Here is a 20812-nt window from a genome sequence, read left to right on the forward strand (position 1 = left end):
GTCACTCTTTTCTCAGTCCCCTAAGCCTTTACTTTTGGCATCGCTGCATCGCCACATCGCCAATCTTCGTGGCCTTGACCCCTAAACTTCGAAGTCGCTTTTCCTATCCTCAGCTGTGACACGGTGGCCTTTATCTACTGCCCTGGTATGAAGCCAGCTCAATAAATTGCAATTACGCGGGCTATAATTCTGATTGGCGGCGGGAACGATATAATAAGCGCCGATAACGAGGTTTAGACAGCCTTTCTTGTCTGTGCAGTGGTCAAAGTCCTTGCGAAGGACAACGTAGACCCTTTCGGTGATGGCCATTGTTTCAGGAATCCTCCATCTTGAAGCGAATCATGGTGCGGAAAGAATAGTATGACGTGGCGCTTGTATATGCTCGACAAACGCGTCGAGGTGAGTGCGACTGGTGAGGTTTACCCTTGCATATGGCCAAGTATAAAGGCTTGGTTTTAAGTGCTGGCCATGATGCCAATGCTCAGTTCACCAGCACGAGTGGAGGGAACAGGAGCATAGAAATAGTAGATACACAATAATTGGCGCTTCACCTCTCGTCTTGCTATCGTTGGCATAGCCAGAGAGTTAGTAACGTTATTGTTGTCATGCCAGCAAGGTTGATTTCGACAATTCTACATTACCCACTGGTTCCAGCGGGCTGCGCCAACTCTTGTGCCCAGTACTTGATGATATTACCAGATTATTTGAACAGCAGAAAAACGTCTTGGGGTATAAGCTTAACGAACTCCTAATCTGACAAGGTAGCAAGAATACAGTGTCGACGAACCAGGGATGGCACCACTTCTATGCAAAGTGCAGGTCCATAGATCCTCCAAACTCTCGAGCTCATGCAGCGGCTCCTGCTCCAGCAGTTTCAAGTCGTGCTACAAGCTTCTTGACGTTCATCCATTCCTCTGCCTTTGCGCCATCTTTGCCTCCTAGATCGGGTCCGACTTCAAAGACTGTAACAGCGGCATCAATACCACCAGTTGCCAACCGCTTGCCTTCGTGCTTCTCCCAAGCCACCTTGTTCAAACTCTTACTAAGTAGTTGACGGCCCTCCTTCCGAGGCGTGGGGCTGATCTTAGCAACAGGTATCTCAGTCTCAACGCCAAGGTCCCAGATTTCGAGAGAGCCAGCACCATCAACGAGGGAGAAAACACCTGGCCGTGTAGGTGACCATGCAGCATCATAGACCACGTCCTCACGGACAAGATCCAGGAGAGGCGTTACCGAAGTGCCGGAAGATTCTACAATGGTAGAAGTAGCTGCCGGAGCGCGGACCTTCCACAGCTTGACGGACCAGTCAAGCGAGGACGACAAGACTAAATCACCGAGATCGACAGGTCCGCGAGGTGGGTGAAAGTCAACTGACATGACAGGCGCGGTGTGACCTTTATAGGCGACACGCGTATCGACACCAGCCTTAGCGCCTGCACGGTCATACCGGTGGCATGGGTAGATGACACCTTCCTCAGAGCCTACCAGGAAATATGTCGGATCAGCTGCTGGGAATGCCATATTGGTAGGAGCCACATCGTCAAACTTGCTGGGATGCGGATTGGTCAGAGTGAGCTGTTCTTGTGGTTGAGCCAGCATGTCGACGGACCAAACACAGAGTTGGCCATCGGTCGAAACGGAAATGACATTGTTGGCATTTTGTGTACCAACAATGTCAACCGAATAGACAGGGTGTGAGTGGCCAGTACCTGTCAGCGGCGTCTTTTGTACCGGAGCCGATTTAGCCCGATTGTCCCAGATCAGGACTTGCCCAGAATATGTACCACCGATGATGAGATTGGGGTGGAAAGGAGAGAATTTGGCTGTGAGAATGTCTGACTGCGCATGGAAGATATACTCGGCACGGCTGCGGAGCTTCCCGTTCCAGACCTGAATTATGCCGTCAGGGTCATGCGGTGCAGTGGGATTCTTGGTATATGACGCAAGCAAAATCTCTGGGAATTTCGGCGAAAAGTCGAGACTGCTGATCATACGCTTCTTTGACCAACGCTCGTCGTAGAATTGAAAAAGCTCTTTGATCCTCCGCCGGCCCTTTCCAGCCGTATTGCCGGTTTGCTCCTCATCGTCGTCGATGTCTTGCGCTCGGAGCGTGTAATCAGTCAGAATATCATACTCCTCGTCCAAAGCCCTTTCGATAACCTTAGTTGATCTCTCCACGAAGTCCAAGAACTCGTCTGAAGCGGTAGCCGCTTGTAGCTCATCATCTGTAAGCACTCGGGCGGGAAAGTTGGAAGTGGTGACTAAGCCGCCGAAACCGCCACCGTTGATATTACGGAGTTCCTCGGCCTCTCGTTGCATGTCTTCCTCAATCTCTTGCTTGAGTCGTTGTCTGATCTCCTCGTGGGTCTCACGTTCTCTCCTGCTCAGTCTCTTGCTGGGCGAGGATGTAACGCCAGGCAGATCATCCTCCTCGGGCAGGTCTGAGAAGGCTCGCGACCTCCTCGACGGCGGTGGCAACCATTCCTCGGTTGTCTGGGCTCCGACGCTATATGTGACGACCTCCTTCACGGGCGAGGGGGGCACTTCGTAGACGGTTTGCAAGGAGACGGTGGTCAAGACTTGGGGTTGAGAGGGGGCAGCGGTCTGGCCTGGTGCTTGGGATGCATTGTCAGAGTTCTCTATGCTTACATCGCCGGCACTCAAAACACTTGTAGGCCGACTGCCCCGTAGTATGGGGGAGGATGCCCCGGTGGAGACTGGTCTGCTCTCGCCAACAAGAGAACTGATCAAGGACTCGATATCCCTTCTGCTGCTTGACGGCGTTGGGGATATAATCTGAGCAGAAAAGGCGTCCGTCAGCGATGGGTTCTCGATGGTGGCTCGATTCCTCCGGGCTATAAGATACATACATCACTAAGACCACCAGCACTATTCCGGTTGCCCTCCTTCTGCCTCAATTCTCTCTGTCGTTTGAGTTCATTGAGTCTGGCTCGCTTCTCGGCAAGCTCTCTTTGGCGGTCGTTCATGATGGATTCCTCGTCACTGACCCATCCCGGGTCAGGCCTCAGAGATTGGAAGTATTGGAGGGGCCGAGGTCGATCTGTTGTTGTGTTTTTCTTTTCTTTTTCCTTTCGCCTTTGCGCCGAGCTGTCACGTCAAATCGAGGGTAGTTTGATGTTTGCTGTCAACGCAACAAGAGAGAGGCAGTGATTGGGTAGGTTAAGAAGTCAGGATAGGCGAACAACCGCAGAGTTCGCAAGGGCTCTTGGAAGATGGTATAGACATGAACTCCTTATTTGAACTCCATGCACACATGAGATGGACAGCAATCCAATGCAATCCAATGGGATCGCGGGAGACGCGAAAGCGACAGCTACAGCTAGGCTAATGCAGGAAGCTAATGGCCTGTGCACACGCCCAACCCGCACCTCCCTGGATGCTGGGCCAGCTTGGCCAGTATGTAGGCCGTGGGCTGTAACCTAGTCTAAGGTTAGGCCGTGATACGGCCTGTAACTTATGTAGCCAAAGGTGAGAGAGAGAGTATGTAGTGACCTTAGGCCTCCCTGCCCTCCCCAGAGCCCCCAGAGCGCAAGTCTGCCAGGGCCCCACAGGCTGCAACGAATGAACGAATCACATTTGCGCAACTTTTTTGGTTTTGGACCAGCCGCGAAGGAGCTTCAGCCAGCCCGAAAAGTCAAGTGTAACTAAGTCCATTGCGATTTCTCCCGATCGATTAACTTGCAGGAAACAGCCCTCTCAGCCAAACCACGTCGAATCTCGCCATCCACGATCCATTACGGGCCAATTGGCAATCAATCGCCTGCCACTGCACTGCATAGTACATCTCTCATTCGTATATCCAGCAGTCGCGCGATAGAAACCTGCCCAACATGTCTGCTTCCGGCGTTAACGTACGTGTTTTCCTCGCCAGAAAATCTCTCGATCCCACCGTGCCCCCTCCGTCGACATCGCCATGATGCCCGCTCCGCATTTGCCCATCACATACTGACACGGCTCGACAACAGGTTCTCCGGTACTCGGCCCTGGCCTTTGGTGTTTTCTACGGTTTCAGCCACCAGAGGACGATCAACTCTGCGACAAAGGCCGCCCACGAGAAGAAGGAGTACGACCACCAGAAGCAATTAATAGAGCAGGCCCGTGCCAAGTTCGCCGAGAAGAAGAACCCCAGCACTGAGAAGAGCCCCCGTACGTCCACCCGACACCTCCGTGCGTTGGCACGATGGTGAGAGCGCACGTCGTTTTTGCTAACAACCTTGCCCAGTGGACCAAGATCCCGAGGCGCCCAACTTCGACTTGGAGTCCTACCTCACGGCTCTTGAGAAGCAGAACCCGTAAACCGATATACTGATTCCGTAATGGAGGAGCTAATAGGACGATGAGAGGGGAGAGGGGGAGGGCTGGGCAGAGAAGACGAGATACCCAGCGGAACAACTACGTCACGAAGCCGAGAGGCACCGGCTTGGATTCGCAGCTGAGGGATTGTACGATTGCGATGCCTTCGAAAGGAAAAGCCAAATGCCTCAAATAGATTTCCTTGGGTTCTCTATGTACATGTGTACCATACGAAACGACCTAGACAATTGGGTGGCTTATAAACAACGACAACAACATGAAAATGAACACTCGATGAGCTCCTCATGATGCGACACCCATCTTGGTGATGGGTTAACCTCCGCCCAGTGTCTTTCAACACAATCTGGGACGCCGACAAAGAAAGCAGTCACTTGATTTAATGATCCCAAAACGTCGTCTATTTACCAGACCGCACATATCCGCTCTGGTATATTGATCTTCCTGCTTACAAACATCATGTCAATGCCACCTGCTAAACCAAGCATGCTCGCGCAACCACCACATGACATACACGTCTGAACCTATTATCTAATTCTTCTGTTGCCTGTTGCTCCCTCTAACATGACATTGTCCCAGACTACCGAAAACATCTCTGCCTCTCCCCTTCCTCGTTCCCGTCCCTAAAAGACAAAGACACAACGAAAGGGAGAAACAGTTCTCACATATGATAGAGCAGGTGACAAAGAAACTCCCCATTCCTGTAAAGCAGGACGAGAGCTGGCCGGTCAAGTAGCTTTCAACTAGGCAGCCACAACATTGGACGAATCTTCACTTGCATGTGTCCAACCTCTGCCCTTAACCGTTTGACGGAAAAAAATTAGAAGGGTAAGGAGAAATTCTCACGACGGTGCGCGGGAGGCCAGGTATTGTATATGCACGGGTTTTCCACAGGTGGATATATGCCTACAATAGAGTGCTTGGTGTGGTTTTCTGGGGGGAGGGCCGGGGGCAGGGATGGTGTGTTGAGGGGCTTAATGCAGGACAGGACGCTTGCATCAGCTGTGTGACGACCTCGCCGAGTTACACGCTTTTATAGGGGATTCAGAAGGACCGGCCGGGCAAGGAAGGATCTTTTGCTCGACATTATACGACGGAGAAATAACGTGTAGGTCTAAAGCTCCATTGCTCCATGCCCTTAGGATACGAGATTAGTGTCAGCCCTTCTGGCTGTGTCGCTTATATGTATATATATATGTGTCCTCCCCGTGGTTCAAGCTTCTTTTGATCATGGGGGTATTCTTCTGGCACCCTCCATCTTACACTATAATGACGCCGGCCACCGAAAAGAAGACCATTCGCTGTAGTGAAACTATTTGAACTAAGAAAGAAGCCCAAGAGAACGTGTTCATCTGAGACTGCCCTTCCGTGCCGAGCTCATTACGAGGCAAGGCGATAGTAGACAGCATCATCTCTCAGAGAACATTAGTACTTCGATAAGACCTTGGTGTTACCATGTCGCATTGCCATCCTTTCCATTATTCTAAGATGTAGTGTACAGCCATCAGAATACAGAACAACACCCAGCGTCTCCACGAACGCTCGTTTCGTTTTATCAATACACCAAGCTCCAAATCCATGAATTTTGATTTCCGATTCCTCGTGAAGCATTCCTTACTCAATTTCATCTAGAGCCCAGACAGTCGCTCCCTTCTTCTCCACGCTCGTCCTGAGCTTCCCAAGCACTGTTGCTCTCTGGTCCCTGCGCTCCTTGACGGCTTTCTTTTCTGCCTCTCCAAACCCGCTCAGCTTTTTTCTGGGAGTTGTACGGACGGCAAACATGCCCCCACCAATGTCCGACATGGAATGCCGCATACCACTTCTGGTAGGAGTGCTCTCACGGAACGACCTTTCAGGTGAGAGCATCAAGGCCGCAAGCTTCTTGCTGGGCGTGGGAGTGCCCTCACGGCTACGCGTACTGGCGCCGAGCCCGCGAGCAGGCGAGCCGGTGTTGAATCGCAGCTTGCGCATCTGATTCTCAAGGACGTCAATGTCGCCACTGCGTTTCTCCACCATGCTTGTCATTTTGGTAATGGTGCGCACGATGGCGTCAATCGAGGGTACCGAACCAGGCTTGCCGTTGGCGGCGTTGGCAGTGGCAATCTTAGCCTTGAGCATCGTCAAGCTCTCTTCAGCCTCTGCGAGCGTCTTGGTGAAGCGTGCAAAGTCCCGGCGGAGATCGTTCTGTCGAGCTGCTTGCTCAGCCGTAAGAGGGAGGAGACGGTTTGCCATAGCCTGGTCAGGGTCCAACTTGATATTGATCATCTTCTGGATATCATTGCGTTTGCTAAAATCCCGCTTCAGATCACGCTGAAGGTCTTGACACTCTGCGATCTTGTCCTGAGGATCAACAATACGAGCGTCTGACAGATCGTTAACCAGGTCTTCAGAAATGATCGCCCGGAGGTCTTCGAGCTCGCCGATAGTCCATCCGTCAGGGCTGGATAAATCGTGCTTGTCGCGATTGTCGTGACGAAACGCTTCGGCGTGGCCTCGAATAAAGTTGTCAAGAGACCGTGCATTCAATCCCAATGTGTCAATCATGGCGTTGATGTCTCGGTAAACAGCCTCAACTTGTGCGGGAATATTATCATCCGCCAAGGGCAAGGGTCCTGGATGGGCGATGAACTCGTCCAGCTGCAGAGTAGGCCGAATAGGAGCTTGAAGTTGCTGCTGTCGGCTTTCGTCGTCTTCGTCGACCAGCAACTGTGTCTCTTCAGCCTCTTTCTTGGCCCTAGCTCTGGCGCGCTGCTCAACCCGGTGATCTTCTGAAGGCACTTCTTTACTAACAATGGGAGGTCCCCGACTGCTCGGACGTTGAGACGCACCGAGGATCTTAGACGCCATGCCTGGTGCACTAAACGAGCGCGATGACGAATCTGCGATCCTAGATGCGAATGAGTTTCGCACCGGACTAGGAGATCGAGGGCTGAGGGGATTTGGTTGGGGAAGATTCGGTATACTTCTACCGAGTTCGCCAAACAAGCTCTTCCGTTCTGTCTCTGGCTTGGAAATTGTTGAGAAACTTCCGCCTAGGCCACCATCGAAGGAGCTTCCAGGAGTGATCGCTGGTGTCGTCCTATCTTTAGGTGCAGACTGAGGGCTGAACTCCTTCGTCACATCAACTCCACTGCCTTCGCTGCCTTCTTCGCTACCCTCCTCTTCTTCATCCTCGTCCTCGTCCTCTTCTCCTTCCTCTTCACCGTCTTCGGACTCCTCTTCCTCTTCGTCATCGTTTTCGTCGTCATCATCATCACTAGAGTTTGTGACTGGCGGCAGATCCGTTGGGAACAAAAAGCCAGTAGAGATGGGCTTGGGGATGTTCGCTTTGCCTACAGAGAAGATGGAGCTAGAGTTTGAAAATATCGAACTAGACGGCACAGGCTTGTTGGTAGAATTGCCAAATATTGAGTTGGTCTGTGCTGACTTGGGAGAATTGTTAAAGAGAGACCCGGATTGTTGCGAAGACGGTCGCATGCTGTCAAATACAGAACCAACCTTCTTCGCTGCTGGCTTTTCAACACCGGGAACAGGCTCGAACTTGATGTCGTATGCCTTCTTATTCGTAGCTGGATCTGGAGGTAATGGTGCATCATCTACGGGTGCTGCTTTGGGTTTCGAGACAGCTTCAGGCAGCGGCGGGATCTTGACATCGTACAACTTCTTGTTAGTGCTTGGGTCAGGGGGCAATGGCGCATCGTCGGCGGGCGGTGAGTCTGGCACCGGAGGCGGTGTCAGGTCGGCTTTAGGCTCGGAAGCGAAGTCAGGCGGCAGTGGCGCGTCTGTGGGAGTCTTAAGTGCGTCCGGTGTACCTGTTGCAGAGTATGCTGATGAGGATGAGGAATCTCCAATCGGATAAGAGGCCTTACTGGTACTATCAGGGGGCAAGGGGACAACCGGGATATCCTTCAATGATCTAGGAGTTTGTTCTTCGTCCTTTATCTTAGGCGGCGCGGGAGTTGTGCTACCGAAGAGACCACCGAAACTCTTAGGTCCAGGAGTTGTGCTTCCGAAGAGACTGCTAGAGCTCCTCCCAGTGAGGTTGAACGGTCCTCCTGGGGTTTGGCTTGGGGTGGGTGCTTCGGAAAACCTAGAAGGCGCCGGTGTTGATGTCGGTGTTGTGGAGAAAGCACTGCTCGAATTTTGAGTGCCAAAAATACCTGAGCCTGCCGGCTTTGCTGCTCCGCCTAATCCAGATGTAAAACCACTACCGAAGAGGGATTTGCCGTCGTTCGTATCAGTTGCGCTAGCTTTGTCATCAGCAGCAGCAGGGTCAGCCTTAAATGTTGTTCCCAGCTTGAAGGGTGTCGATCCGAATGGAGAAGCCGTACTCGTTGCGGGCTTTGCAGCAGGTGTAGGGAATGAGGTACTAGCGTCAGTGTCCATGGTCTCGTCAGCTGCCGGCTTCTTAGAAGCAAATATACTTGTGCCGTTACTAGTAGCATCGTTAGAACCCAGGGAACTGAAGCCGCCTTGATTGGCAAAACTGGCGAACCCTCCACCAGAAGCGGCTCCTGAGGCACTACCAAATGGACTTGGTCCATTGGCAGCACTCGCAAACGCAGATCCGCCGAAAGGAGAACCAGACGAAGTATTTGAAGCTGCAGTGGCCCATGGCGAAGCCTTGCTTGCTATACCAGATGATTGGCCAAATGCAGGAGTGCTCGTCTGGCCAAATGCAGGCTGGCCAAAAGCCGGCTGGCCGAACTTCGCAGCTGGGGCGGCACCGGCACCACCGAAAGCACTGGACCCAAATGCACTGCTGCCACCGGAAGTTGACTGAGTTGCCCATAGTGATGGTTTTGGCCCAAGGGCGGAACTGCCACCGAAGGCAGTGCTGGATGCACTGGATGGTGTTCCAAAAGCGGAGCTACTGCTTGGTATACCAAACGGGTTTAGATTGGGTGGTTGTGCAGGCTGTGCAGCTTGCGCAACTTGTGCCGATTGCGCAACTTGTGCAGTATTCCCTTCCACAGCAGCCAAGCCTGGATATGTTGTGCCCTCCCTAATAGACTCGGTGTAAATGACCCACCACACCGAAAGGACACCTTCGTCGTTTAACACCCAATAGCCAGGAAGAGGGCCGGCAGACTGTTCCATTTCATCACTCGGTATAGGCTTGTAAACAGGCTCTTTCCCAGACAGATCTAAGCATGTGCCAATAGGAGTGGGGGTCTGGTAATTGGCATCCATCGGCAATGTAGCTCGCTTCGAGTCGTCAAGCAGCTCGGTCGTAGTGAACTCATTGCTGACGTTATCATCCGACAGCGGTGATTTGGCTCTGGACAAGAGACCAACATCAGAACTTGCGCTTGAAGAAAAGATGATAAGATCTTGTAAATTTGGAGGGAAGTCCTTGAGCCTCGCTGCTGTATGATGTGGTACCTTTTCACTTCCAAAAGGATCGACAGGATCAGTGAGCTTCTGACATGTAAATGTCTGTCCTTGTCGTGTAATCAGTTGATAAATAGACTGCGGAGGGTCAAGACCGGTAGACACATAGACTGCCAAAAAGAGGTTGTTCTCCAACCATAGCAGGAATGAGACTATGGGGTGATTAACGATTAGCTCCCATGGTCCATGCAAGATACTTACCGAAGAAATTTGCGTCCACAGCTGGTGGTCTGGGGATTCGAGCCTTGACTTCACCCTCCGGTGTCATCTGTTGGATGGAACCATCGCCCAAGCCTGCAACAATCTGCTTTCCTTTGGTACTCCAAGCAACACAGCTGGCCTGGGTCGCAAGTATCGAGCCATTGGGGCCGGAAAGGAAGCTCTTCTCTTTCATGTTGGCCATGAGCAAGTTGCCCTTCTCTGTGACAACAGCAACAAGCTCTCCCATTGCCGCTTGGGGGTTAGGCACTAGAGCTCTCAACGCTTCTCCATTGGTTGGTATTTGGGCGGCTGGCTGTGTAGAGCCCCCAAGCAATGCTTGAACATCGTAAACAGCCAGTCCGCCACCCACCTCGGCGGCTATGACGAGGTAGCTCTCATCGGCGGTAAAGGCGAGGTGAGATATGCGAGTCGGGAGTGGAATCCTGAGTTGTGGGGTGAATGGGCGTACTTCGTTGTCGCCATCTTTGGGGGCCTCGAAGCCCTTCCGGACAGACTCGGTAGTCGCTAGCGATATGGCATCGGGGCCAGCAGCGGCGACCAGCCCTTTGCGAGATGCGATGCTTATGAGGGAGGCATTGGCGGTAGGGGCAGGCGACCATTGTGAGGTCAGGCGAACTTTTGATTCTCCCGCAAGCGATAAAAACCCCAGACGCTCCGTCTGGATCAGCTGTAGATCCTGGCCTTGACTGAAAGCCATGGTGGTGGCCCGGGGATCACGATGTTCGCATCAGCCAGATAAAGTTTGTAGCTCAACAGGTTCCCGCCGGCGCTGGGTAGTTGCTGTGCAGCAAACTTGCCAACGATGTGTCCTCTGTTTTGCTTTCCTGGACTTGTGGAGGCAAGGAAGGTGACGGTTCTGGTGGCTCGGTCGCAATGGTGTGGTTGCGTCGACGCAGCAAAATTCGCTGGCATGCAATGAATCGAAATCGACGAGCTTCCCCAGCCTACAGTAGCAATCGAAGCAAGCATACTTTTGTCCCGTCGCGAAGCTGCACGCCAGCTACTTAATTTTTAGCGCGTCCTCTGTAGGTACCTGAGGTATGGTTAGTCACGTCGTCCGTAGGCAAATCGGTAACCCAACACTCGACCTACACAACTAAACTGGAACGGTGGCCAGGATACAGTCGCAAGGCCCCCTCTGCTGGTGAGACAAATTGAACATGTGTACATTTTAATTTCGGCCTTGGTCGTGTGTGTTGCATGATTTCCTCTCACGGAACAGTTTGAAGCATGGCCGGTCAACTTTGAGCGTTCCCTTGTCGTTCTCTCCCGGGCGGGTGATATTGGGCTGTCCGAAACTTATGAGGCAGCTATGCGGCTGGCGTAAACACCCACGCAGCTCCCAAGCTTGTGCTGTGTAGTTAAGGCTAGCTCCGCAATGCATCCCGTCACCTCTCAGCAGCCTGCTCCATCGCCATCCCTCCATCCATTCATACACCTCACGCCAACGCCCATACATTCCCAGATACCTGGCCTAGTTTTCTCCGTCTTTGGACATCAACCCTTCCCATCCCCATCCCCATCCACCACACACATACTGCGACCATGCCGGGTTTCGATTTCTCCAACCACAGCCGCAATGCAGCTCTGCATGCGAGAGGTGTCCCTCTTCCCAAAGCCACATCCACAGGTACCACCATCGTAGGATGTAGGTTTGCGTCAGAGAAGGATGGCGAGGGTGTAGTTGTAAGAAGCGATCGCCCTCCAACTTGATTTTGCTCTGATTGACTCTTTCCCTCAGATTGCAGCCGACACGCGAGCAACCAGCGGTCCCATCGTAGCAGACAAGAACTGCGAGAAGCTACACTACATCTCCCCCCAGATCTGGTGCGCTGGAGCTGGTACCGCCGCCGACACCGAGTTCACAACCGCCATCATCTCATCCAACCTCGAGTTGCACTCCCTATCTACTGGTCGCAAGCCCCGCGTCGTAACATGCATGACCATGCTCAAGCAACATCTCTTCAAATACCAGGGTCACGTTGGTGCTTACCTCGTAGTTGCTGGCGTTGACCCGACCGGCGCCCATCTCTTCACAGTCCATGCCCACGGCAGCACCGACAAGCTCCCTTACGTCACCATGGGTTCAGGTTCCCTCGCCGCCATGTCGGTCTTCGAAACACAGTGGAAGGCCGAGCTCAACAAGGAGGAGGCCATGGAACTGTGCTCCCAGGCTATTCAGGCCGGTATCTTCAATGACCTGGGTTCCGGTTCCAACGTCGATGTGGCTGTTATCACCAAGGACAAGACGACACTCCACCGTGGCTTCCTCAAGCCCAACGAGAGAAGCCAGAAGTTGAAGAACTACAAGTTCAAACGGGGCACCACGGCCGTGCTGAACGAGAAGATCATCAAGAAGGACGAAATCGGCAAGTACGTCAGTGTTCAGGAGGTGCCGGCGGACTCGGAGAAGATGGACGTGGATTCATAGACGACTTGACGATATGGCTTTGGGGGCAGAACTCGGAATCAGCATTGTGTACCATAATGTGCCATAGACGGTGTTGCTTATTGGGGAATGCTACAGAAACGATCCAGGACATTACTACGATAAACGCCCATGCTTTGCGACTCCATGCCCAGATGACCGATCAGAATGTCAAGTCGTCTAAAGAAAATAACCCATTGCCTTAACCTACCACATCGAGACATTGTGTCTATTGGTAAGTCTTGGCCGCAAATTCTGCATCCATGCCCCAAATGCGATCAAGAAGCGTTATTCGCTGCAGACAAAGTGATAAATACAGCCGTCACTGCTGCACAGGCTGCTGTGAAACCCAGAAGTTATGATGGGTTCTGATCAATATAAGCGAGAAAAGCCGGCAGTACTGCAAACAGCAGCGTACTGACAGACGCAGTCACCAGAGTTGTCGCCAAGTCATTCCTCAATGTCAGAAGGATCGTGGGTCCAATCGGGGCTATGCCACCGATTAAACCGAACCAGATGCTATACACCAGAGCTTTCAATCTCTTGGACCTCCTAAGCACAAGTCCCGAACCGCCCCAGGCAGTTCAGGCTCATTTTTGGGTCATATGGCACCTTCGGACGTCTTTCGACGCTATTTATGTGACCTGCCGCCTTCAAGGCTAGCCATAGCCTCACATCGTTGAATATAGTCCAATATCGAGTGCGCGCGCTCATGAGTTTAAAAGGGTCGTTTTCTGGGGCATCCTTCATCCCGACTAAGCATGTACTCCCAGTCGCGAAGCGCACTACCTAAAATAGAGGGTCGGTGTCATACAACTGATACTAACATGAATCCCTACAGTAGTCTTCCATTACGTTTTCCAAGTGGTCATCCTTGATTTCAGCGCTGTTGGCACCGTCGTGGGCTGGTCCACATCGCTGAGTATTGCTAGGGTGTAGCACTTTGTGGACTTGTACGTAAACCTTCCGCGCAGCACAGCGAGTGAAAAGACGTCTTTGTTTGGAAAAGATAAAGAGAACCATAATACAATAGTGTAACTCACGATCCTCATTGCTGAAATGGCCTGGTGTGCAAAGCCTAATCCCTCTTCCCTAGCTTAATAGGCATGTGCAAGTTCAAAATTGGGCATTTTACCCCTGATAGAGACTTGGATATCACAAACTATGTGATGTGACCACTCCAAGAGGGTTACAAGGCTTGAAACAACTGTCGTCGACATATTAGGCACGCTGCATTATCATGGGTGAGTTCTTCACAAAATCTGGTATTTTGTTGTATTCCAGGACTCGTTTGATTCGATCAAGGCAGTTCGCGTGGTTTTGGTTTGTTGGTCTTCACTTGTATACCTAAAAGACTTCCGAAGGTCTAGATCGAAATTGACCGTGACACAACAATATGACATCAACCAAAGCTGACAAACAATTACATTGCCCAGGAACTCAATTATGGCCTCCCTCATGAACGGCTCGAATCATCTGGCTGCACACCCTCAAAATCCTCCCTCAGCAACCCGAATTCATGCTTGTCAAGTGCCTTGCCGAATTTGAATATGGCCTTCCTCTTGACGCCCTCCGCCTGGAACCCTGTCCTTTGTAGGATCTTCATACTCGCATCGTTTCCCTGGGAAACATTGGCTTCGATACGTAAAATATCCGGGAACGCTTCGAAAGCCCATCTGGTGAAACCTCTGACAGCACTCGTCATGATGCCCTTGCCCCAATAATCCCTGCCTATCCAGTAACCGAGCTCATATGTGCGGTATTGGATATCCGAGCTTGAAAGTGTTAGCTTTGGAAACTCCGACCGACGATCGTGGGCGTGATATCAAGAGACTGTCTAGTCCGCCGTCTCAACATTTGGGTGGTCATAACGTGAGACGATGCTGACCAAAGGTACGAACTCAACAAGGGGGTCACGTACCCGGGAACCAGACCAATACCACCTACAAAAGTGCCGTCTAACATGAAAATACCAAAATTGACAGTGGGCTGCTCTTTGGAGCAGAGATCGATCCAGAACTTGGCATGGTCCAACGTATAAGGGGACGGAAACCTGGCGGTCATGAAATAGGAGACGTCTTTATGGTTGGCAGCAGCGGCGGCGGCTGGGGCGTCGGACGCTTCATATGGACGTATGAAGGCCTTGTCGGTGACTACAATTGCATTCGCGGGTGGTGCTGCGGCAGCCATTCTCAATAGTTGTTGATTGGAAAGTCACGAAAACTCGCGTCTGTTGGCGTCGTCAATGGATTGATTTGGCAGCTTCCGTCCTTGGTCGTGATGCTTGAAGATGACGATAATATTGAATCACTGACGAGCGTTTCGTAGAGGTTATACAAGACCAAGTCTATGAGTCACAACCTCAAGATTTTCTAAGTATACATAGGAAGGTGATAAGCTGCGACCAATCACACCGTATTACACATGCGGCCGCGTGCGTAAAGTGAGTCGGTGTCCGTATACTATGTCAGCATTCGTGACACGAGTCGGCACGATCAGACCACAAGCCAGAATGGGGTTGCGGAAGGGAAGCAGGGGACCCGGTATCCATCCGGCTGACGGCGTGCAGCCAGTCATCACTATGGTTAAGTCATCGTTGGAGACATGTGCAAAATCACAAATCCGAAGCCGGACAGGTATGAGGCTGAAAGAGTCAGGATCAATGACACAAGAGGTAGCTGAGCTTGAGTGTGTTTTGGTCTGCACTCGGTTTCGGTTCGTGCCATATGAATGATGACAGGCACACTTCAAACAGAGCAGCGGATGTGAGTAACCTAGCTAATCGTGGGTCGAGATCCATTCACGGGTACTACATAGGGCGCTATGTCTGCAAGTATGTAACTTCAGGGGACTATGTATGTAACTTGGAGGGTATGTAGGTAATAACAACTATAGCGGGGCGGATAAACCACGCAGCCGCCAGCTGACGACAAGTTTGGCTCCGCTACAACTGCACTAAGCCTAAGCTCCGGCATTAGCGTCAGGTCCCTGGGCTCGAGAAAAGGACACGCAGCCGTGTGCAGTGGAATCGAATCCATACATAGTTTATTTACTATTTGCGAAACCATACAGGCGCACACTGGGAATCACCATTTGTTTGCTGTCCAGTGAATCCAATGCAGCGACCACGGGACAATTGAAGTCGCCGCTGTACCTTTGAGCCCTCCGTTCCTTTCTCACTTCGCTTCTGCCTGTACCCCCGCGGTATTTTCTTATTCCAGGGCCTAGCCTAGCCTTGCGCGAGCCGTGACCTGCGACCTGCGTCCTGCGTCCTACCCTGAACCGTACCGAGACGAAACTCTGCGCTTCATAACTTGCCCCTCAAAATGCCTCCCAAGTCGAGGTTCACAAGGCTCGATGCCTTCACAAAGACGGTAGAAGATGCGAGAATACGGACGACGTCAGGTGGTGTTGTTACCATTGTCTCCTTGCTCGTCGTGCTGTGGCTTGCTTGGGGAGAATGGGCCGACTACAGGAGGATAGTCATCCACCCTGAGCTGATCGTCGACAAAGGCCGTGGTATGTAACACCAAGCTTCCCTCTGCACTGGCTTCTTGTGCTCGTCTAACGCAAAAGGACACAGGAGAGCGCATGGAAATCCACATGAACATCACCTTTCCCCGGCTGCCCTGTGAGCTTCTGACACTGGATGTGATGGATGTCTCCGGCGAACAACAGCACGGCGTCATGCACGGCGTAAGCAAGGTCAGACTTGAGTCCACTGCTCACGGCGGTGGTGTGATCGACATCAAGGCCTTGTCACTGTAAGTGTACAAGAGGTCCTTGGCCTAGCGCATTTATTGACCACCTCCAGGCACGATGATAGTGAAGCTGCAACGCATCTCGACCCCGAGTATTGCGGGAGCTGTTACAGCGCCCCCGCGCCTAGCGGTGCTACCAAGCCCAACTGTTGCCAAACCTGCGACGAAGTCCGAGAAGCATACGCGCAGGCTTCGTGGGCATTTGGAAGAGGTGAAAATGTCGAACAGTGCCAACGGGAGCACTATGCTGAAAAGCTGGACGAGCAAAGGCAGGAAGGCTGCCGCATCGAGGGCGGCCTGCGAGTCAACAAGGTGGTTGGAAACTTCCACTTTGCTCCTGGCCGAAGTTTCAGCAATGGCCCCATGCACGTTCACGACCTCAAGAACTACTGGGAGAGTCCCGTCAAGCACTCTTTCGAGCACACTATCCACCATTTGCGCTTTGGTCCCCAACTCCCTGAGGATATCCAGAAGAAGAGCTCCAAGAAGAGCCCGTGGACCAACCACCACCTGAACCCCCTCGACGATGTCAAGCAAAGCACCGACGACCCAAACTTCAACTTCATGTACTTTGTCAAGATTGTCCCAACGTCGTACCTGCCATTGGGCTGGACGGCAGGATCCAACCAAGGACCTGATGAGAGCTCTTGGATTGGTAGCTACGGCCAGGCTTATGACGGTAGCTTGGAGACTCATCAATACTCGGTCACCAGCCACAAGCGAAGCTTGGCCGGCGGCGATGATAGCGCTGAGGGTCACAAAGAGCGTCTCCATGCCCGGGGTGGTATCCCTGGTGTCTTCTTCTCATACGTAAGTGCAACGTCGCTGCTATTGCCAGTACAGCGTCACTAACTTGTTATAGGACATCTCCCCCATGAAGGTTGTTAACCACGAGGAGCGTGCCAAGACATTCACTGGCTTCCTGACAGGCCTCTGTGCTATCCTTGGTGGCACGCTTACAGTGGCGGCAGCTGTGGATCGCGGTCTCTTCGAGGGAGCGACCAGAATCAAGAAGCTGCGCACGAAAGATCTATAGAAGCGAGCAGTAATCGCGTAGTGTATGAGGAAGGCTTGTGTCAATGGTTCTCTCATTAAAAGATGCATAGGAAGTGGCGTTACCGGCTAGCTTTTTGAAATATCAATGGATTTCTTCTCGACCCGATCCTGCGAATTATTCACCACGAGATTTCGCTACGTCTATCACCCGCCATGTGATCGTTTAGTTATGCAAATTGTGATCGGCTCACCCGCCTGTCAAGGGAGAGTGTCTGTGTGACGACATGAACAACAACCTGATGGGCACGTAACATGTAGGGTGATCAATCGTACGTCTACTGACGGAGTGTGGTGTTGCGGCTGAGGAAGAAAGTTATCTTCTGTTTCACAGAAGGCTACATCACAACATTTATGATAGAACAGCAACAGAACATTTAGTGCAAATCCAGTCTTCTGGTATACAAAATAAAGTGAAGATGTCTGAAAAGATTGAAACCTTGTTGCACTGCCTCACTAATCGTTGCTGTTCCATTGGACAATCTATTGTGAGAGCAGATAATAGTCATTGAGCAAATCCTCTCCATTACTCAACAGCCCGGGTTATCTATCAGAGTCTTTTATCACGATAAAAATAAAAAGTATTGAATCACAACTTCGGAGTAAGTAACGGAAACGCGGGACAGAAACAGGATAGTAATGAGCTCTGTTGTATCATGTTTTCCTCTCCAAAGTCATCATGGTGTGACTTGACCTATCGGTTCAGGAACAGAACCTCTTGTGGGAAAGTACTATCACTCATATCATCCCTATGTGGTGCTTTCAGATGGCAGTCTGTTTCTAACCACTCTGATGGAGCTGTCTAGCGAGTATCGTCTCGGCTGGGTCTATAATCAATTGTCCGCCACACTCGGGTTTGTTTCGCCAAACCGCAAGTTGAATCGCCAGTTCTGGGACCCTTCGGAGGGAAAGCCCTGCATGTGTACAACTGTCAAGGCGCCGCCATGGATACACTTGAAGTCTATTTGGTGCCTGACACGGAGACAGTCATGATCTGTTTTCAAAACGACAGTGGAATTTTCGATGCTATCGACAGGGTCAGTCAACGGCTTGATACAGACCATACAAGAGTTAGTCCCAGTTATCGACTTTGTCGACATTGGATCCTGAGTATCAAAAGGCATCCTGAGCATCAAAACAGGGTTTCCGGCTCTATTAGAACAAGTTCCCCAAAAGACTTCTGAAGGAGATTCGTGTCCGGGACACTCATTCAGCCTTATACGGACCTTGTCGGATCTTTCAAGTTGCTAGATTGTAAAATAGTCTCTTTGGATGTGCCGGAGTCATCAGGAATACTCATTCTGTTGTTGCCATTGTTGGGGGGGGGGGGGGGGGGGGGGGTTATTGTCTTGTGTAAGGCTAATAGCCACTTCCTGAGATCTCCATGGCCATGACTGTGGCATGTTTCAGTTAATAATAAGTTAAGAATACCCAACGCCACAATCCATGATCCCATCGGCGGTTGAATAATACGAATTCCGAAGGCGCCCTAGTAGGATGTTGTCTACACCAGCAGTCTATTACATGCGTGTATGAGGTCTTAGTATATCGCATTTGTTATTGCCATGGTCTTTCGCGCAAAATCATATTGACGTTCAGAGTGTGCTCGATATTGAATCGTACCCTGGAAACCCTGAACCTGAAGCTTTAGAATCAACCTGACGTTGCTTGAGGGGCCACATGCCCTCAACAGCTCACAAATGAAATGGCTCAGTGTGTTGGCTGCTTATCTTGGCATTCTCGCAAATGCTTACATTATCATTCACCGCATGTGGAAGCGGAGTACAAAGAAGCTCCCAACGTCGATATATTTTTGGGCATTTATGATCGCTGTGATCCTCGCAAGTTCAGTGACATCATAGATGGTACCTTCTTCTCATGAACGTTCTAAGATTTTCTTCGAAACTTTTTAAATTGTGCCTAGGCTCCCATGGCTTTTTCTTTCAGATTGATGAGTCTTGGAGGACCCCGAGGTTTATGACTCCACCATTGTACAAGCGGTGGTCCACATTAATATTAGCAGGTGCTTCTAATAGGACCAGCACCGCCTTTGTGTTAATGTAAATATTTACTTGGATATTGTTTAATTATCGCAACCAGGACTCAAGTGCAACATTGAAGCGTCCACGGGCCGATCCAGTATACGATGATCACATGCCAACCCCCTACAGAGGAGCCCACAATCAACCCACCTCAGACGTCTTGAAACGTTAGATGGACCATGACGCTGTAGGTGTGAGCCGTGCTCTACGGGCAGCACGATGTATCTTTGATTGAAGCTGTTCAGATATTTTTGAGGAATATCTGCTAGATCGAAGCGCTGCATACGGTATCAAAGCACAGGAATGCTGACTGGCGCCCGTTGCTTGTCAACAATAGCGCGATGAGTTTGAGCAATCTCCCGCTTTTGCAAGCGGACAATCTCTAGCAGGGTTCTCCACGATCTTCATTCTTCAGCTGACCTTCCAAGCAATGCACTCCCGCGATGCCGCGCCGCAAAGTACAAGCCCATCAGCAACTAGCCTGTTGATATTGTGCTTGTCCCTTGCATAAACATCTACAGTGGAACATATGCGACATTCTACTTATCACAAATCTCTTGGCTGGTTGACGGGGAAAGCTGCGAATATGACGAATCATCCCGAAACATATCCCGACTGCCAGGGATGTGAGCTCGAAAGGTACGTGCCCTAACTCAAAATATGCTGTCATCGCTTCAGCTTTTTTTTGTTAGCCGATAGTTATTGAGCTTCCCAGCTTCGTCCTATCGAATCGCTGATTATGCCAATGCACATCATTCAACCGTGCACACGTTACAAGATTCGGCTTCGCGGGAGATCTCGGTTTTGTCCATCGAGAGATCGAAAACTCTCGAGACGCCAATCGTTTTCAGGATGGATGACGACGCTTTGAGTGACCTAATAAGAACAATTGCAATCTCAGTGCGCTCAAGCCACTGTGTGACATTGGCAAATTGCAAGGGTCCCATCGCTGATAATGGGTTGTGCGATTTGCTTGTCATAATTCTTTGGAGAATTTACCATTTTCAGCTGCATTGCCCCAGTCAGCGTCTTTGAGCTCGCTTGTAAATGTACTTGGTGCCCCAAAACGCTCCCCAGTCTGCAGTCATTATTGTCTCTCAGGATCCAAACCCAATCAGCACCTTGCATTGAACCATTAGGATCGGTGATGACGACTCTGATCATTTGAAGTAAGAGGCCGTCTATGGCCTGGTGGATGTGACTCGGAAGTCTAGAAGCCTCGTGTTCGTCCTTTTGCGCCGCCAAAACCTTAGCACATGGTGGAGAAGCAAGTTGTTGTGCCTTGCATATGGATCCGTCGATACCCCAGAAATTCTACGAAGGCGGTCCTTTCAGGGGCTGATGCAGCTGAAATACGAAAAGCCACGAGGCCCATTCTGTACTTCCAGGGGAGTCTGAACCTGCATGAACTCGTTCTAGGTACCTGCAGCTCTGTGGAAATCTGATGGTGCCGTGTGATCACGTCGGATATGAGATGACTGACCTAGCTTGATGCAGCACTTGTGCAAGATCACGGTACCCCATACTTTTTTATTTTACTTTTCATGAGAACCCTCATCTCGCCAAACCCGTTGGCTGTG

At 51.2% G+C, this 20812-nt stretch overlaps 6 protein-coding genes across 6 annotated transcripts; 3 read left to right on the forward strand and 3 right to left on the reverse strand.

Annotated features, from left to right (window-relative positions):
• Positions 1 to 846: 846 nt before the first annotated feature.
• Positions 847 to 2987, reverse strand: BKA67DRAFT_661522 (WD40-repeat-containing domain protein; the record flags this gene model as incomplete). Its single annotated transcript, XM_046107830.1, has 2 exons — positions 847 to 2796; positions 2871 to 2987. The coding sequence occupies 2 exons, from the start codon at positions 2985 to 2987 to the stop codon at positions 847 to 849; spliced, it is 2067 nt and encodes a 688-aa protein (XP_045955067.1).
• Positions 2988 to 3851: 864 nt separating this feature from the next.
• BKA67DRAFT_661523 (mitochondrial ATPase, f0 complex, subunit E) lies at positions 3852 to 4317 on the forward strand (the record flags this gene model as incomplete). The annotated part of the gene is made up of 3 exons (XM_046107831.1): positions 3852 to 3872; positions 3987 to 4167; positions 4244 to 4317. 3 exons carry the CDS (start codon positions 3852 to 3854, stop codon positions 4315 to 4317), a joined length of 276 nt encoding a protein of 91 aa, XP_045955068.1.
• Positions 4318 to 5946: 1629 nt separating this feature from the next.
• BKA67DRAFT_523067 (uncharacterized protein) lies at positions 5947 to 10645 on the reverse strand (the record flags this gene model as incomplete). Its single annotated transcript, XM_046098435.1, has 4 exons — positions 5947 to 7716; positions 7957 to 9249; positions 9286 to 9878; positions 9928 to 10645. The coding sequence occupies 4 exons, from the start codon at positions 10643 to 10645 to the stop codon at positions 5947 to 5949; spliced, it is 4374 nt and encodes a 1457-aa protein (XP_045955069.1).
• An 848-nt stretch (positions 10646 to 11493) lies between these two features.
• BKA67DRAFT_538588 (proteasome component PUP1) lies at positions 11494 to 12379 on the forward strand (the record flags this gene model as incomplete). The annotated part of the gene is made up of 2 exons (XM_046100487.1): positions 11494 to 11634; positions 11690 to 12379. 2 exons carry the CDS (start codon positions 11494 to 11496, stop codon positions 12377 to 12379), a joined length of 831 nt encoding a protein of 276 aa, XP_045955070.1.
• A 1453-nt stretch (positions 12380 to 13832) lies between these two features.
• Positions 13833 to 14566, reverse strand: BKA67DRAFT_661526 (acyl-CoA N-acyltransferase; the record flags this gene model as incomplete). The annotated part of the gene is made up of 2 exons (XM_046107832.1): positions 13833 to 14151; positions 14298 to 14566. 2 exons carry the CDS (start codon positions 14564 to 14566, stop codon positions 13833 to 13835), a joined length of 588 nt encoding a protein of 195 aa, XP_045955071.1.
• Positions 14567 to 15398: 832 nt separating this feature from the next.
• On the forward strand, positions 15399 to 17364 carry BKA67DRAFT_648583 (endoplasmic reticulum-golgi intermediate compartment protein 3). Its single transcript, XM_046105989.1, has 4 exons — positions 15399 to 15895; positions 15960 to 16140; positions 16191 to 16947; positions 17000 to 17364. The coding sequence occupies exons 1-4, from the start codon at positions 15703 to 15705 to the stop codon at positions 17171 to 17173; spliced, it is 1305 nt and encodes a 434-aa protein (XP_045955072.1). The 5' UTR covers positions 15399 to 15702; the 3' UTR covers positions 17174 to 17364.
• Positions 17365 to 20812: the final 3448 nt, after the last annotated feature.

The sequence above is a fragment of the Truncatella angustata genome (assembly GCF_020726525.1).
Source record: "Truncatella angustata strain MPI-SDFR-AT-0073 chromosome Unknown BKA67scaffold_7, whole genome shotgun sequence".
In the NCBI taxonomy this organism is placed as follows: domain Eukaryota; kingdom Fungi; phylum Ascomycota; class Sordariomycetes; order Amphisphaeriales; family Sporocadaceae; genus Truncatella; species Truncatella angustata.